This window comes from Perognathus longimembris, chromosome 8, assembly GCF_023159225.1.
Source record: "Perognathus longimembris pacificus isolate PPM17 chromosome 8, ASM2315922v1, whole genome shotgun sequence".
Lineage (NCBI taxonomy): Eukaryota > Metazoa > Chordata > Mammalia > Rodentia > Heteromyidae > Perognathus > Perognathus longimembris.
Genome location: NC_063168.1, coordinates 5,118,445 through 5,137,029, shown reverse-complemented (window position 1 = coordinate 5,137,029; position 18,585 = coordinate 5,118,445). Strand labels below are relative to the sequence as shown.

Here is an 18,585-nt window from a genome sequence, read left to right as displayed (position 1 = left end):
CCCTGAAAGACCCTCTGTAACCCCCACACCAAGGCCCCAGCCAACCAGGGGCAAGCCCTTGAAGCTTTGGGGGGGCTCACCCCGCTGGAGCCCCTCTTTCCCCACCCTGCCCTTTCTCCTCTCCCCCGGCTGCCGACCTCTCCCGCCCTCCCCTCGCTCTGGCCCAGACGTGAATAACGCGATTCTGGTGGATGGTGCACGAGGGCAACGTCCATTTACTTCTGTCGGTGGGGTGGGTGGGAGCCCGGCCCGCCGCGCTCGGCCGCCAGGAGGCGCTGCCGGGGCTCCCTCCCCGCCCCCCCCCCCCCCCCGGCCCGCCCGCCCGCGCGCCCGCCGCCGGCTCGGGGCTCGCGGCGCCCGCAGCCCCCGGCGCCCCACTCGCACGATGTCGGCGCGCGGCGGCGGGCGTCCGCGGCGGCCCGGGCTCGGGCTCGGGCTCGGGCCCGGGCTGTGCGCGCTGCTGTGCGGCGGGCTCCTGCTGCGGCCGCCCCCGGCCGCCGGCTACGTGCTGGTGAGCCCGGTGTCCTGGGCCGTGAGCGACGAGGCGGACGAGGAGCTGCACAGCGCCTCGGCGGAGGACGCGCTGCCCGCGCTGCTGGAGGACTCGGGCAGCCTGTGGCAGCGGGGCTTCCCGGCCGCGGCGCACGAGGAGGACGCGCCCGGAGCCGGGGGGGCCGGGGCGGCCGCCGCCCGCGCCCGGCCGCCGCCCGCGCCCCGCGGCATGTTCTCCTACCGCCGGGAGGGGGGCGGCCCCGCGGCCCGCGCCGCCGCCGCCGCCGCCGCCGCCACCGCGCGCTCCCTGGCCCACGCCAGCGCCGGGGGCTGCCTGGCCACCGCGTCCGCCCTGGGGAAGGTGAGCGGGGCGGGGCGGGGCGGGCGCGCCGGGGGCCCGGGGGCGGGCGGGCGCTGCGGGGGCGGGGCGCGGGCGCGCCTCCCCGCGGCCCGCCCGGGAGGGGGCGCGCCCGGGAGGGCGGCGGGCGAACCCCGCAGGCCCGCCCCTCCCCCGCCCCCCGAGGGCTCGGCTGGGCCGCAGGCGCCGGGCAAACCGCGGAACCGGGCCGAGCGCTCGGGACCTGGGGGAGCCGGGGGGGGGGCGGGGGGCGGCCCTGCCCGGGGACGGGGCCCATGGAAGCCCAGATCCCCAGCGTGTGGCCGACCGGAGGGGCGCCCGGAGCCTGCGGTCGCCGTCGGAACCGTGGATGAGCCCAGCCCGGCTCCTGCCCGCTCCCCCCCTCCAGCCGGGACGGACAGGGACTCGCCACCCCCCCATCAGGGGCCGGGGGTTTAGCTCAAGCTCCGGGCTGTGGCCCAGTGGCTGGTTCCTCTCCATCTAGAAAAGGAAATGTTAGCTTGGCAGGTGTGTGCGTGTGTGTGTGTGTGTGTGTGTGTGTGTGTACACACCAGTACTCAGGGACCCAGTGCTCAGGGCTCGTGCTCTACCACTTGAGCCACAGCTCCACTGCTAACTCACCCCCTTCCCTTTTGGTTCAGTGAAGATCAGGGCCTCAGGGAATTTGCAGCTCGGGCTGCCTTTGAACCCATGATCCTCAGATCCCACCCTCCTGAGTAGCTAGGATTGCAGGCCTGAGCCACCGGGGCCTGGCTACTTTAGTGGTTTGGGAGGTCCTTTTTCTTTTTTCTTTTTTTTTTCTAACCAAATTGTGGAAATGACCACTTTACTCCAATGGTGGCAGCAGTGGCCGTGGTCACCTCTTTGTGTCAGTTCTAAGCCGGTTGGATATTCACAGCAACCATGTGTTTTTTTTATTGTGTCTTACACTCTTAAGACACGCTTTAAGGAAATAGGAAGCTTAAATATAAAGCTAATCTAAGTTTAAAACAGATCTTCCCGGACAATGAACTGTCTTGTACCCATCCATTCAAGATCATTTCACTCTTGCCAGGCACTGGCTCAATCAACTCGGAAGCCATGCAAAGCGTGAGTCTGTGAATGATATTATTACCCTTTTGGAGGGCTCCCTGACCGGTTATCTCATTAACAGAATGAAGTCCTTGGTTTCACAATGGGACACACCAAGGTCATGCCACACTTGAAAGACTGCCCCTGAATTCTGAGCTAAGTAACAGTGGGGTGCGCTTTGTGAGAAGGATACTCACGGAAGATGGGGAAGTTGTACCCGTAGTGTTTGGGAAAATTATGTTGATTACAGTTAAGATATAATAAATAAATGAGAAAGCATAGTCCTAAAAGAAATGGTAGGAGGGCTGGGGATATGGCCTAGTGGCAAGAGTGCCTGCCTCGTATACATGAGGCCATGGGTTCAAATCCCCAGCACCACATATACAGAAAACGGCCAGAAGCGGCGCTGTGGCCCAAGTGGCAGAGTGCTAGCCTTGAGCAAAAAGAAGCCAGGGACAGTGCTCAGGCCCTGAGTCCAAGCCCCAGGACTGGCTAAAAAAATAAAAAAGAAATAAAAGAAATGGTAGGAGATTGGATACCTGTGGCTCCCTCTAGTAATCCTAGCTTCGCAGGAGGCTAACACCTCAGGATTGTGGTTCAAAGCCAGTCAGGGCAAAAAAAAAAGTCCATGAGCGTCTTATCTTCAATTACATACCCCCAAAAAGCCAGAAGTGAAGCTGTGGCCCAAGTTGTAGAGTGCCAGCCTTGAGCAAAAAATGCACTCACACACACACACACACACACACACACACACACGAGACTAAAGGATGTTGAAAGGCCAAGCAGAACATTAAAGAATTCTGTCCCCGGTCTGGGAATATGGCCTAGAGCGTTTGCCTTGTATACCTGAAGCCCTGGGTTCGATTCCTCAGCAACCCATATATAGAAAAGGCCAGAAGTGGCGCTGTGGCTCAAGTGACAGAGTGTTAACCTTGAACAGAAAAAAGCCAGGGACAGCGCTCAGGCCCTGAGTCCAACAAACAAACAAACAATAAAGAATTCTATCCCCAAAGTTTCCAAAATTTGTGGAAGGTCAGTGGAGGTGATGCGTGTGGGAAAGGTTGAATAAATGCCATTGTCCTCCCTAACATTAAGTTCAGTAAAATTGGTGTCTTTGCTAGTTCCAAAATAATCTTGTGATTTCCACACCAAGTGTTGCTGCTGAGCGTTCTCCTTCGGAGATAGTCTCCCCCACAACTACTGTGGTGCCCTGCCCCTCCCTCCATACCCAGGCTGCGCTGTGGGAACCCACTGAGAGAGCCCTCTGGGGTGTTTTCTAGATCCAAGGACTGCCCTTCGGGAGCTGCCTGGCCGTCAGCGACGGCCCGCTCAGCAACAGCACTGGGATTCCGTTCTTCTACATGACAGCCAAGGACCCCGTGGTAGCCGATCTGATGAAGAACCCACTGGCTTCGCTGGCGCTGCCGGAGCTGGAGGGAGAGTTTTGCAGGTAAGCAAGGGTTTGTCCCCACAGGTGCAGGCCCAGGGAATTCGGGGCAGAGGTGGTAGGACGGGGGATAGAACAGAAAACTTGGGATGTAAACGGGCGTCCTTTATTCCTAGAGTCAGATAAGCTAGAATTTTTCCATGTAACCAACGGGTGTGACTGGGAACGAGTTATTTGCCTTTAAAGGTCTGTAAAATGGAAATATAATGTTGACTTACACTGGGATTGCCGCCCAATAAACCCATTAGAAGTTGAAAGTAATAGTAAATCAAAAATTCATTTAATAGCTGAGCGCCAGTGGCTCTTGCCTGTAACCCTAGCTACTCAGAGGGCTGAGATCTGAGGATGGAGTTTCAAAGCCAGCCCAACCAAAAAAGGTTGTGAAACTGTTCCTAGGCCCTGAGTTCAAGCCCCACAAATGGCGCAAACACACACACACACACACACACACAAAGTGCATGGACCACCACTGACTATTTCTAACAGTTTTGACCACAAGCCTTTGGGATATATGTTAAGTTGATAAAGCTAGATGTAAGTAAGATATTGAGTCAATTAGCACAGGGCAGGCACTGTTGTCTATTCTGAAAAGGGCAGACAGAGCTCTAGTAAGAATTCTGTTAATTTTCCTCGCTAAGGTTTTTAACAGAGAAATGCACAACTCTCATTTGAGTTTGGAATGATTAGCCTGGTCACTTGGCTAAAGATTAGTTCAAGATGACATGGAGTGGACTATAGCCAGGAATGATGGCACACACCTGTAATCTCGGCTACTAGTGAGGCTGAGGTTGGGAGAATTATGGTTCGAGGCCAACTGAGGTGAACATTTTCAAGAGTTCCTCTCAATCAATTTTCTTTTTAAATCCAAGGACTGTGGTGCATGTGTGTCATGTCAGCTACATGGGAAATAAATATAGGACAGAGGCCCAGGTTGGCCCTGGCAAAAAGCAAGACCTTATTCAAAATGTAACATAGCCAAAATAGGCTGGGGGCATGGTTTGAGAGGTAAAACACCTGCCTAGCAAGTGCAAAATCCTAAATTCAAACTGAGGACTGAAAGAGAGGTGGCGGGGTCGGGGTGGGGACTATTCTACGAGGACTGCCTCATAGAATCATATAAAGTGCAAACTCCCCCAAATTGGGAATCGAGTAGAAGACTTTCCACAGCCCGGAGGCAGGGCCGAGGGACATAATGATGCAGGGCCGAGGGACATAATGATGCCGTGGACAGCCTGGCTTCCCCTGCCCCAGCCCCAGGACTAGAGCCACTTAGGAGATGAGGGGTTGGAGCATGTGGGTGTCCCCAAGACAGTGGGGACAGTAAGTGGGTCTTCAGTGCATTTCCACCGTTGCCTGCCAAGACCTGGAATTTAGCCCCCGGGGTGGCTCAAATTCTTTGTAAAATGAAGTCCGAATTCAAGTGGGACAGGAAGAGGACTGCTACGTGGTGTCACTGGTTATTTGGAATATAAAGAAGTGAAGTCCGCGGAAGCCAACATTTGCAGAGGCTGGAGGCAGTGGAAGGAGACTCTGCTCAATGAGTGCAAACCGGGTAGATCTACACCAGACAGCGGCGGGGCTCTGCTACGCAACCCGGTTTACCAGGAAACTGTTCATTCATTTGATGGCTGCAGTCACCACGTGGTCTGTAGGTGTGTGTTGTTGGGAGAGGTGGGGGAGGGACAGCACCCAACCATTCCAGGTTTGGCCAAGGGATCTAGTTCCTGAAGATGGGATACCAGACAGAGAATGCAAGCCAGGGCCGCCTAAGACAGGAACTGGAAGCCAAAGCGGGCCTTGCCAGGAGGGGTGCAGAATGAAGCATGGCAGAAGTAACTCCACCAGGACTCCCACCAGAAGGGGCCAGGACAGCTGCTCTGGGGTCCTGCTCCGTCCTGCAGGCAGCCCCCTGAGTTGTGGGCAGGAAAAGCGAGACGGAAGTGGGGGTTGTTTGCCTCCCTGCTGTGGATTCAGGATAAGCCTTTCTGTATAGGACAATGACCTCCCCTGCCCTCCCCCATTGTAATCGGTTTATAAGAATGAAATAAGGAATATTAGATGAAAACCCCAACCCCACCTGATAGCAAAGATCGGTTCCCCTAGAAAGGTGTTTGCAAGGCAATGCATCCATTCACCGCTGTCTAGCGGAGCGTCAAGCAAGCACCCACCCGGGAAGCGTGCCCTGCCCACAGCCTGCCTGCTGGCAGCCAAGGGGAGTCTGCGTCTGGAATCTGCGTTCCCCTGAGACGTGACATGGATGTCAAAGCCCCAGCCTCGACCTAAGCAGATACAGGAGCTGAATCCAATTCTTCACTGATTCTTGTTCATTCCCCCTTTAGAGCAATAGAAGTCTGCTAAATCACTTCCCCTCTGTGCCAATCCATGCTACCGCTTCTCCTTTGCTGCAACGTTCCTCTATTCTTAGCTTTCCCCAGTAGAGTTTGACAAGAGCTGCCAGAAGTTGGGTACCGGTAGTGTATGTCTGTAACGCTAGCTACATGGGAGGCTGAGATAGTTGGGATTGTAGTTCACAGCCAGGCAGGAAAAAATAAAAGCTCCGTGGGGCTGGCCGGTGAACTACGAAGCTCACGTAGGTAGATTGTGCCTAGACACGAGCACAGGCAGGAAGCAAGACCACGTGTCAAGAATAATGGAGATCGAGTGCCCGGCAGTTCGTAGCTATCATTCCAGCTATTCAGCAGGCTGAGATCTGAGAATCAAGATTTAAAGCCAGCCCAGGCAGGAAAGTCTGTGAGACTTTTATTTCCAGTTAATTACCAGACAGCCAGGAGTAGAGCTGTGCCCTCCACAGTGCCTCCACATGCCTTTTCAGTATAGGGAGAGATGTATTTATGATATAATGTACATTACGCTTCTGTACCAACTAAGCAACTGACATAAATAACTCCTTGCATCATCCTCATGAGAGCCTCATGAGAAAGCTACTATTGTTAGCTCCATCTTAACAGATAAGGAAGCTGAGGCACACAGGTCTGAAGGACTTGCACAGAAACTCACTATTCAGATTCCGGTGGGGCTGCGATTCCCTCCCAGATGACTGGCTCTCCGCCTACTTGTCACTCCCCACACGCCCCCTCCTCTCCAGATAGCCACACACTGGAAACAGTTTGGGAAGAGCTGGTTCAGGTGCTATAGAATCTATGAAAACACAAGTGGATATCACTTATTTGCATGCAATTTCCATAGGAACTGGCTTTAGACATGTGCCTACAGATATATGCAGACAACCTATCCCCAAAGCATTCACTTCGCCAAATACCCACTGAACAGGTACTGTGTTATGAACTACGCTAAGCACTGTCGAGATAAAGATGAAGAAAGAATCTGGCTCATAGAAGGCAACTTCTTGCTGTGAGAGCCTCTGCCAGGACTCTTTTATAAGGGTCCGGATCCCATTCACCAGTGTAGGGAGCACTCTGTCTTGGTGCCTTTCCTGTCCCCACATAGTCTAATTCCCACTTCGTTTTCAGAGTTCAGCCTTCATGGGCCCTCAGAACGTAGCCAGATCCATGCGATAACAGCAAGCGAATAAGTAATTCGGAATTTATATAGCAAGCTCCCCATGACTGCCCTTCCTGCTGCAGTACAAACTCGGTGAGGACCAATAGTCTGTCTTTCTAGCTTTTCATAGCCCCCAGCAACCCTGCAGAGCCTTGAGCATAGCATGGGGCTGGAGATTTATTGACTCAAATACGGCATTATTGGATGGACCTTGGGGATTGGTACATTCTTTTTCTGTTGCTGCTATAATGAACTTTCATAGACCTTTTAGCTTAGTGCAACATCATTTTATTCTTACACAGCTCTGGAGGCCCAGAGTCCCAAGTGAGTTTTATAAAGCTTAAATAGAACCAATGTGAGCCAGGCACTGGTGGCTTATGCCTGTAATCCTGGCTACTCTGAGGGCTGAAGGTCAAGACTGGAAGTCAGCCTAGTCAGAAAAGTCCGTGAGACTTCTATCTTCCGTTAACTAGCCAAAAAGCTAGGTTGGAAGTATGGCTCAAGTGGTAGATCACTAGCCATGTGAAAACAGTCTGGGTAAGAATGGAAGGCCCTCAGTTCAAGCTCCAGCACAGGCACAAAACAACAAATATACCAAAGTTTGGCAAGTCTGCTTGGCTCTGACACTGTAAAGGAGAATTCACTTCTTTGCTTCTTTCATGATCTAGAGGCCACTGGTATGCCTTGGCTCAGGGTCCTGTGCTTTCACTGGTTCAACCTTTTGTTTCTGTTGCCCTTAAATCCTTTCGTCTCCTGTCGACCCTATGAGAATCCTTCCAATTACATTTGGCCTATGGAATAATCCAGAAGGTTCCTCCCTTCTCAAGACCCTTCACAACAACTTGGCAACACACCTGTCATGTAAGGTGTAACATGGGACTCAATGGTTGGGACACGGGCCTCTTTGAGGGAAGCTGTGGTTCGACCAACCACAAATGAATGTGCCAGTTTAAACGCGCTTGCAAATGAAGATCACAGCATGCTAATTTATACTAATGTATGCTATGGTATTTCAGGGGAGTCACGATTGCATTTATTTATAATATAAATGTTTTAGAATACGTAAGTTAAAATGGCTCAAATACATGCAATGTAATAGTCAACTGGCCAGGGTACATTTTAATGTATTCCAAGAACATCAAAGTGAAATGATTAACGCAAGTGAAAAGGTTCGTGGGGCCATGATAGGACCTAGTTTAGCTTAAGTGGTGGAGAGCCTGCCTGCCTCGCAAGTAATAGGTACTGAGCTCAACCCCAGTGCTGCCAGGAGGGGAAAGCCTATTTGGGTGGTGACTTGCCCCTCAGTAAGGACTCCTCAAGGAATCGCTCCCATCCTGGAAATGACTCTGTGTCCCCATCTTCCTGTCCTGTCCTACTGAGCAAGGCCAGCTAATGTCTGCTAAATAAGAGGTGACATGGAGTGAAAGAAAACTCTAGCCCAAGATGAGCAATGAATGTAATGTAGCAATCTGTCCTTTCAATCTGTCTGTCCCCGACTTGTGAATGATACAGATTTCCTTCTGAGAAACTCGGGAATTCATGAATAAAAAAACATGGAACTGAAACATAGAAATGGCGTCGAATAGGCTGTCAAAATTTGTCATCAAAATGACAAGTGTTGTTCTGAGTTACAAAAATCAGAGGCTGGGAAGGTCTGAGGAATGACACAAATGACTTATGCAGTGATTCGGGAACAGACATGAAAAAGATGGTTTGAAAGCCCCCCGAGAAGGAAGCCACCCGCCATAGGCAATATCACTGGCAGAGCATGGATGTCATCGGGAAAGGCCTCCCTACAATTGTTCAGGTAGGAAGCTATTGTAGATTTCCTGTGTCAGCTTCCTGACACTATAACAAACAATATTTGAGATAACCAACGTACAAAGAAAAAAAAAAAGATTCACTTTTTGCTTCCAGTTCTGGAGGGTCCAGTCCCTGAGCCTAGGTTTCTGGGCCTGTGGCAAAGAAGTACATGGAGAGATTGTGTGTCCCAGAGGAAAACCACTGGCCTCACTACCAGGAAGCAAAGCAGAGAATGAGGAAGGGCGGGGGTCCTAAATCCCTCCACGTGCATATTCCCCAGAAGCTGAGCATCTTCAAAGGTTCCACCCTCCCCCACCCCATAATGAAGTAGGATGGGGACCAAGCCTTTACCATGGAGGGGGCATTCTGTACCCAAACAAAGCCCTCTCCCCCAGGAGAGCCTCCCTAACAGAAATTGGCATGAGAGCGTCCTCATGGACCAAAGGAACTAAAATGAACTAGAAGGTATCAACACAGGTGTATTTATATTTGTTGGTTTTACACCTAATTTCACAAAGAATGTGAAACTGTAGTTGAGCGATCATTTCAATCGAATGCCCTAAAGAGATCTGTTATAGGGTAGGATTTAACCTGGATTCTAAATGAAGTGCTTGTGTTTCTTTGAGCATTTACAGTCTCCTAAAATATGGTGGCCACATAAAACCAGAGGAAGGATTCTGGGGTTGAACTGAGTTGGGAGCTTGATATGATGAATACTATTTGAGAGAAAGAAAAGTGGTCAGGAAAGCTGATGTTAAACTTTAATTCTTACTATTAGATATTAGGAAGTAGGGCCTAGATAGAACCTTTAAGAGATCATTGGGGATGCCCCCCTTTTTTACAGAATAGGTGAGCTCATTCATGTGATTAACTGGTTATCTGAAGAGCACATCTGTTACAAAATCCAGTGTCTAGGGCACTCCCTGTCTCTTGCTCTGTGGTCTCTAGAGAGAAGACCATCTCCAGATGTGGCCCTCAACCTTGGGCTGGAGCCATAAAGCAAAAATAACCTTGTTTCTTTATAATCCATCCAATCCATGGTATTGTGTTATTATCAACAGCCAATGGACTATGACGAATGCCAAAGTCAAAACCAAGAAAATGGCATCAAGAAGCTAAAAAAAAAAACCAGACAAAAACAAACGAGGACTAGATGAGGCATTACACATACATACTGCAAAAAAAAAAAAAAAGTTTTTTAAAAAAATTCTATTACAAGTGAAATAGGATAAACTAGATGGGCTTGGTAGCTACTTCCACAGAGGGTAGAGCAGAAGATGTTGGTGTGATTCTTGGCTTCTCCTTCCCCGTCTACAATGGTAAGGTCAGTCCTGGATACTGTAGTTTAACTGGAACCTAGGATGTGTAAGCAGCCAGCCTCGGTAAAGACAGTCTTAGTGTGTTCTTTCTATAGCTGTCTGCAAGGCTAGCAAAGCAAAGGGGAGTCGTGTTTATGTAAGCCCTGCATCTACCTGCACAGTTCCAGAGCTCAGACAGCCCGTCTTTGCCCAGGGCAAAGCCTAGGGCTGTGTCTTCCCCTCTCATCCAAAAGCAAAGTCCTCCCAAGTGACCTCAGTCGTGCTCGGTAGGACTGGATAACCTCACTCCATTTCCCAAGCAGGATCGTCTCCCTCCCTCCCTTTCATACTATCTGGTTTTCTTGAGAACAAACCTTATTGCCATCTTGTTCCCCTCCTTTTTCTTGCAGTAGCAGATCACAAAGGTGTTTTTTTTTGGGGGGGGGGCGGTGCTAAGTCTGAAGCCACCCCAAGAGACAACTCGCTGCTTCCCTCCACTTGTTCTGCAGCTGATCTGCATCTACAGCAGGGAATTCAAACTGGAGGCTGGGGACATTTGACAACGTCTAGAAACCATTTTACTCTTATGACGTGGGAGTGGGAAGCTGCTAATTATTCTCCAATGTGCAAAACAGCCCCCATCAAACAAATATCTAGCCCCAAATGTCAATAGAGTGGTGTCAAGGTAAAGAAACTTTCATTTCCAGAAAAACAATTTAAAATAATTTTTAAAAATGACAAAAGAAACAGTTTTCACTGTTCTTCATTTCTTTTCTTTTGCTGCCGTTGCTCCTGGTTCTGGGGTTTGAACTCGGGGCCTGGGTGCTTGTCTCTGCGCTTTTTTTTTTTTGTTCAAGGCTAGCCCTCTACTACTTGATCCACAGCTCTATTTCTGTCTTTTTATTTGTTTGGAGATAAGAGTCTCCCAGACTTTCTTGCCCTGGCTAGTTTTATTTCTTTTCTTATTTATTGTCAAAGTGATGTACAGAGAGGTTACAGTTTCATATGTTAGGCTTGGGTACATTTCTTGTACTGTTTGTTACCTCCTCCCTCATTCCCCTCTCCCCCTCCCCCTTTCCCTCTCCCCCCATGAGTTGTTCAGTTGGTTTACACTAAATGGTTTTGCAAGTATTGCTTTTGGAGTCGTTTGTCCCCTGGCTAGTTTTTAATCTTGATCTTCAGATCTCAACCTCCTGAGAAGCTAGGAAAAAAAATACATATATGTATATACATATATATATATGTATATATATATATGTTTGCCACTGGTGCCAGGATAGGTGGATAGACAGAATTATTACCTGGATGGATGGATGGATGGATGGATGGATCGATCAGGTAGAGACAAAGCCTTGGGTGCTTGTCTCCCCTGTGAGATAGTTCACTGTAGCAGGTCATCCGCTGCATGGTTCACGAACCCCTCTCCCAACCCGGTCTCAGTAACAACCAAAAACTCTCCCCAGATTTCCACTTGCCTTCCACGGAGAAGAAATCTCTCAGAGTTGAAAACTCTTGTATGATGATAATGATTTTACCAGTAACAAGGGTGGACAGTTCAATGTACTGCCATACAATCTCTGTCTCTCAATGAAACAAATCAGTTTTTTCTTTGTTTCAAAGAATCTGAACAAAATTAAATTAATATTTTAATATTTAATATTGACTATCACAAAAATAAAACAAATCTTTAAATACACTAACCTAGATGTAAAGTATTTTGGAAGGCTGTGTATTTGTTAGAACAACTGCATCCCTTCGGAAGCTCTTCTAAAATGATAGCTTGTAAAAATGTGAATAGTAAATAAATTATTGCAAAAAAAAAAGATTGCTGATCTAAAGGAATATTTGGAAGGTAATCTTGTTCAGAAACAATTTGAGTGGAAAATCACTGTCTTGTATCTTCTATAATCCTCCAGATCATTGAATCCACCTCTCTGTATACAAGGAGTATAGCTAGTCGTTCCTCTACTTAACAGCATTCTGCAACCCTCCCAAGAACAGATCCATGGAACGTGTGAGTCCCATGACTTTCTTAGATGAAGCGATCGCATATATCACGTAAGGATGTGGGAAAAGCCGTAGGAAAAGCAAAAGGTTAGAAGGAGCTCCTGGACGTGGGCGAGCATGACACTGAGCAGAGGCAACGCGTGGGGCTCTGAATGGGTACCAGAGCATCACCAGGTGCTGAGCACAGCCTGGAATCAGGGCGATGGGCGTCGCCTTCCAGCGTAGCTTCTGCCACCAGGGGTCTTCCTGGGAGTCTCACACACCCCTGTCTTTACTCTTCTGCTTTTAAAGACCTTCTGATTCCATTGGGTCTGGCCAGATAATTTAGGATAATCTCCCTATTCAAATTCAGGTGGTTGCCAGTCTTAATTCCCTCTTCCATATAAGGTAACACATTAACCATGGATTGGATCGTGGACATCTTTAAGGGATTATTAGCTAGCCTGGCACAGGTAGTGACACTCCGTTTAGCTGGATTTCTTACTGTGTAAATGGGAAGTACAGTATTTGCTTTAAAAATTTTTTTGTTGGTCATGGGGCTTGAACTCAGGGCCTAGGAACTGTCCCTGAACCTTTTTTCCCTCAAGGTTAACACTCCACCACTTGAGTCACAGTGCCACTTCCGGTTTTGTTCATTGGAGATCAGAGTTTCATGGCCTTTCTGGCCCAGGCTGGCTTCGAGCCTCAGTCCTCAGATCTCAGTCTCCTGAGTAGCTAGGATTACAGGCATGAGCCACCAGTGCCTGGCTTGCATTTTTAAATATATAATGTCCTTTCAATTGTGAGTAACCAGCAGCAGTGGGAAGCAAAAACCTCCCCTACTGAAGTGCATGGTTATTCTGTCATGACTGACTTGACTGACTTCATTGCAGAGTAACTTGGTTGAAGTACTTACCTGCAGTCAAGAGCAAAACCCATGACTATCTTGACCATTGATTTCAAATCTATGTTCCTATTTCCTGATATCACTTGTTTTCTCTATGTACTTGTGTCTTTTCTCCAAAGTGCAGTGAGGCTTCCATGTTTATACTGTTGTGATGACATCTCGTCATTCTTTCATCAAACTCACAACTCAGCAACTATTTTTTTTTTTTGCAACACAGCTTATAAAACTTTCAAAAGTAACACAGTGTTCCTACATGAAGCCATTTACCAGAATATGTGGGCATGGCCACTGTTACCCTCTCTTGCTAGGATTCACTGGGGTGTGTAATAAAGGAAAACTTTCAGGCAAGTGAAAACAAGTTCTTTAATTAAAAGGCAAACATGTGCTTTGCTAGACAAATGTAACTTGCTCAAGACTTCACTGTGAAGTAATAGACAGGAAGAGTTTTTGTGAGCTGTTGGAAATGTCTCGGGATATTGGGGTGTCCCATAGGAATAAGGATACAACTCAAAAGGAACTCAGCAAGGCAAGATTTTACTCCTGCAGAAAGGTGTGCTACTGACAGGAAGCCGAGGAAGCGGCTGCCCTGGATGGACAGGGAGCCTTTGCTTTATCCCTCACTGCCCTTTGTTCTGATTGGTCAGAACCTAGGTTCACGATCTTACACAATTGGATAATCTGAAAGAGTTTATCAGTGTAAGCAATCAACCAAAACCAGACTACCTGCCAAAGCAGGAACCTGTTAAAGCACCCACTTTAACCAAAAAAAAAAGACTCTAACTCATACTTAAGTTACATCTCAACACATTGGAAGCATCTCACTTTCTCCAGCAGGCTGAGAGGAATCTTCTGTAACATCTTACAAGCATGGGATTGCCAGCTAGCACATTGGCCATTTTGTATTGACTAGGTGGGAGAACCAACTCAATGAGGATTCTATAGGTGTGCCAAGGCCAGAGCAGAAGGGGTCAGCTTCCAGTCATGTGCCACGTAGACTGGTGAAAATAATAAACCATGACTGAAATTAGAAAACAGGACACCGAGTCAAAATTATATCAATACTAGAAGGATACACACAGCCAGAGTGGTCATTACAGAGAAATGTATAGTCCTAAATGCTTACACTTAAAAAAATTAACAAAGTAAGTATCCAAATCCAAAATATGCTCACTTAGCTATCAGATCAGGGAAAAAAGTAGGAAATTAGCTGGGCACCAGTAACTCATACTGGTAATCCCAGCTATTCAGGAGGCTGAGATCTGAGGATCATGGTTTGAAGCCAGCCCAGGCAGGAAAATCCATGAGACTCTTATCTCCAATTAACCACACAAAGCTACAAAGCTGGAAGTAGAGCTGTGGCTCAAGTGGTAGAGTGCTAGCCCAGAGTTCCAGCTATACGTGTGTGTGTGTGTGTGTGTATGATATATAATTATTATAACATTTTAAACCTACCAGTGTGTGTGTATGATATATAATCATTATAACATTTACATTTATTATTATAACACTTTTAAACCTGCGTGTGTGTGTGTGTGTGTGTGTGTGTGTGTGTGTGTGTGTGTATGAAGGCATGTGGCTAGAACTCCACGCTCTTGCTTGGCTTTTTTCCACCCAAGGCACTCTACCATTTGAGCCGTACCTCTACTTCTGGTTTTTGCTGGTTGAGATAAGAGTCTCTTGGATTTATCTGCTGGGGCTGGCTTGGAACCACAATCCTCCTGAGTAGCTAGGACTACTAGTGTAAGACATCAGTCCCCGACAGCCTCATGTATTTTATTTGCTAAAACCTATTCCCAAAGTGTGATTAAAAACAAACAAACTTATTTATTATGTCTTTGTTAGAAAAAAAAGAAAGGAAAGGAAACAATAAAGCTAAATACAAGGGCTGAGTAATAGAGAGCTTGCCTAGCATGCATGAAGCCCTGGGTTCGATTCCTCAGCACCACATACACAGAAAAAGCTGGAAGTGGTGCTGTGGATCAAGTGGTAGAGTGCTAGCCTTGACCATAAAGAAGTCAGGGACAGTTCTGAGGCCCCCCAGGACGGGCAATAAATAAATAAATAAATACAGTCAATAATGGCTTTTAATCTAAAATAGAATAGACAGAAGAACATCACTCACATAGCTTGAAAACTTCTCACAAAATTGGTGAAGAAACAGAGAGCAGGAACAAATGAGGAATGAAAAGACATTAAACCTGAGCATAGACGTAGAAGAATGTTATAAATCACTGCTGGTACTGGGGATGGAACCCAGTGCCTCTTGCTCTTGTTTGACTCTTTTGCTGGCACTCTACCACTCAAGCCACACCTCCCCCCTGGCTTTTTGCTGTTGGTTATTTTGGAGATGGAGCCTCTGGGAGTGTTCTGCCTAGGCTGGCTTCAGATCTTTTTTTTTTTTTTGGCCAGTCCTGGGCCTTGGACTCAGGGCCTGAGCACTGTCCCTGGCTTCTTCCCGCTCAAGGCTAGCACTCTGCCACTTGAGCCACAGCGCCGCTTCTGGCCGTTTTCTGTATATGTGGTGCTGGGGAATCGAACCTAGGGCCTCGTGTATCCGAGGCAGGCACTCTTGCCACTAGGCTATATCCCCAGCCCCCTGGCTTCAGATCTTGATCTTCCAGATCTCAGCCTCTTGAGTAACTAGGATTACTGATGTGAACCACGGGTGCCTGGCTGTGAATGACTTTATCTAAATAAATTTGAACATTCAGATGAAGTAGATTTTTTTTTTTTTTTTGCCAGTCCTGGGCCTTGGACTCAGGGCCTGAGCACTGTCCCTGGCTTCTTTTTGCTCAAGGCTAGCACTCTGCCACTTGAGCCACAGCGCCCCTTCTGGTCATTTTCTGTATATGTGGTGCAGGGGAATCGAACCCAGGGCCTCATGTATATGAGGCAGGCACTCTTGCCACTAGGCCATATCCCCAGCCCTGAAGTAGATATTTTTAAGAGGAATTTACTAAAGGACAGAAATCTTTCAACTATACTGCTTAAAATAATTCAATCATTTTCTTTATGGTCAGGGATCTTGAACATTTCTTCATGTACTTATTAGCCATGTTTACTTCTGACAACTGTCTGTGTAGCTCCTGTGTGCATTTGTTCATTGATTATTGATTCTTTGGAGGTTTAGTCTTTTAGCTCCTTGTATATTCTGGTAATTAAATCCTTCTGGCAAAGATCTTCTCCCATTCTGTAGGCTGTTTTTGTTTATTGTTTTGCCAGTCCTGCGGTTTGGACTCAGGGCCTGGGCACTGAACCTGAGGTTCTTTTGCTCAAGGCTAGCACTCTACCACTTGAGCCACAGCACCACTTCTGGCTATTTCTGTGTATGTGGCACTAAGTAATTGAACCCAGGGCTTCATGCATGCTAGGCAAGCACTCTGCCGCTAAGCCACATCCCCAGGCCTAGGCTGTATTTTTATTTATTCTTTTAGTGCTGAAGACTGAACCCAGGGCTTTGCACATGCTAAACATATGCTCTCCCAGTGAGCTACAACCTCACCTCCTAGTGCAGGCTGTCTTTTTAGCATAAACCTACATCCTACCAAGCGCCAGTGGCTCATGGCTGTAATCCTAGATATTCAGGAAGCTGAGCACTGAGGCTCAAGGTTCAGAGCCATCCCAGGCCAGAAAGTCCACAAGACTTTTATCTCCAATCAACCACCCAAACCCCAGAAGTGGAGCTGTGGCTGAAAGTGGCAGAGCGCTCAGTACTTCAGGCTGATGCCCTCTCCTTGTTTCACCACATGAAAACTGTCTTCTCGTGCAGGAAAAACATCGTGGACCCCGAAGACCCCCGGTGCGCTCGCTTAACCCTCACGGGCCGGGTGATCGCCGTGTCTCCAGCAGAAGTAGAATTTGCCAAGCACGCCATGTTTTCAAGGTGTGAAGGGGTTATCGAATTGAGTTGCCCAAAGATATATAATAATAATAATAATAACAATAAGCAGCCCAGGTGAGCTCTGTGCCATTTGGTGCCTGTGACAGCAGCGGGCCCGAGCTGCCCTTGGGCGGTAATGGGGTGAATAATGTCCTGGGGGCGGTGGGTTCTAAGGACATACTGTTGCAATGGTTACAGATACTATATTTGCTACAAATATTTTTTTTTCCAAGGCCCAGGACTGGCCAAAAAAAAAAAAAAAAAAAAGCTGGGTGCTGATGGCTCATCATGCCTCTAATCCTAGCGACTCAGGCAGCAGCTGAGATCTGAGGATCTCAGTTCGAAGCCAGCCCGGTCATAAAACTACTCTGTACGATTCTTATCACTCATTAAGCAGCATAAAGCCAGAAGTGGAACTGGGGCTCCAGCCAGCACCGCCCCGTGCCCTTGCTGGGCGCAGGTGGTTTATGTCCCCTTGCGTGTTGACTCCCCACTCTGGTCCATGACCAAAGCAACGTGGGCGTGGCCACACGGCAGCATCCACAAGCCCCAGGGCCCCGGGGCTCCCCTGCCACTGAGCTGGGATTCAAACCAAAGGAGCGTGGGAGTCCGGAGGGGTCGTGGCCATCCTGCCAGACACGTGCCCCTCACCGTGGACGCCCTCTGTCCCCCGCAGGCACCCGGGCATGCGCAAGTGGCCCCGTCAGTACGAATGGTTCTTCATGAAGATGAGGATCGAACACGTCTGGCTTCAGAAATGGTATGGAGGTGTCGCCGACATTTCAAGGGAGGAATATTTCAAAGCAACTCCTAGAAAGGCCTGACGGTGTGAGAAGAGAGTCCATGGCGTTTGCACTTCAAATGGGAAGTGGGTTTGTTTTTCCCCCCCAAGGGCTGCAGCTAGAGAGGAGGGCTGCCTGTTCCTGGAAGGGCTCCCCGCTGCCCTGCCATCCTGCGGCAGAAGGAGCACCGGACGGGCTCCCTGGGGTTAGGGCACTTGGCATCCACCATCTCTGTGTCCCTTGCATTCTTTTCAGACTCACCTATGTGGAAGGCCTTGCTGGTGCTCCACCTGGCCCTCTGCGTCCACGGTTGCTCTTCCACTCTTTACAAGAAAAAAAAAAAGAGGCTGGATGTACAACGGGATCGCTTTGTATCGTGACAGTATTTCTGTTGCCTGTCGTGCCAAAAGCAGTCTCATGGCCGCCAGACAGGGGCTGAATGCGCATGAGGCCACCGACGGGGACCGGCGGCCGCTTCTCACCCCGCCACCAGGTGGCAGATGCATCGTGGAGTCACAGCTGCTGCCGGGCGCTGACCCCTCGTGCGGCGTCTGTCTCTGCTGCAACAGGGCAGTGGTAGAGCCAGGCAGCATTTTGTACACACGCCGAGTCTGTGCGAGCCCGCGACGGTGGAATGCTGAAGAGAATGGCGCTGAGCCGCGGGGTTTTTATATATGAAATCTGTAATCCTAGCTACTCGGGAGGCTGAGAGCAGAGGATCGTGGTTTGAAGCCAGCCTGGGCAGGAAAGCTCGTGAGATTCTTATCTCCAATTTACCAGCAAAAAGCTGGAAGTGGAGCTGTGGCTCAAGGGGTTGATATCTAACCTTGGGTGAAAAAAGCTAAGGGACAGTGACAAGGCCCTGAGTTCAAGCCCTAGTCTGCCACCAAAAATAAAAAAATTTTAAAAAGAGCGAGAGAATGGGCTAGCTTTGGAACCAAGCTTCCCAGATCCCAGATGCTCCCATTTCTGATCGCCCTGCCCTTTCATGCATTACTTGTGACACCCCAACTAGGAAGCATCCCCTCCTATCATCTGT

The 18,585-nt window shown here is 48.8% G+C and overlaps 1 protein-coding gene across 1 annotated transcript; it reads left to right on the top strand.

Annotated features, from left to right (window-relative positions):
• The first annotated feature begins 385 nt into the window (after nucleotides 1-385).
• On the top strand, nucleotides 386-17,704 carry Creg2 (cellular repressor of E1A stimulated genes 2). The gene is made up of 4 exons (XM_048353517.1): nucleotides 386-853; nucleotides 3,202-3,371; nucleotides 16,654-16,767; nucleotides 17,441-17,704. The coding sequence occupies exons 1-4, from the start codon at nucleotides 386-388 to the stop codon at nucleotides 17,586-17,588; spliced, it is 900 nt and encodes a 299-aa protein (XP_048209474.1). The 3' UTR covers nucleotides 17,589-17,704.
• The last annotated feature ends 881 nt before the right edge of the window (nucleotides 17,705-18,585 follow it).

Excerpts from the sequence above, each read along its gene's own strand:
- Creg2 (XM_048353517.1), top strand. The coding sequence starts at position 386 with ATGTCGGCGCGCGGCGGCGGGCGTCCGCGGCGGCCCGGGCTCGGGCTC. Across the intron at positions 854-3,201 it reads CCGCGTCCGCCCTGGGGAAG|ATCCAAGGACTGCCCTTCGG; the intron begins GTGAGCGGGGCG and ends GGTGTTTTCTAG. Across the intron at positions 3,372-16,653 it reads CTGGAGGGAGAGTTTTGCAG|GAAAAACATCGTGGACCCCG; the intron begins GTAAGCAAGGGT and ends CTTCTCGTGCAG.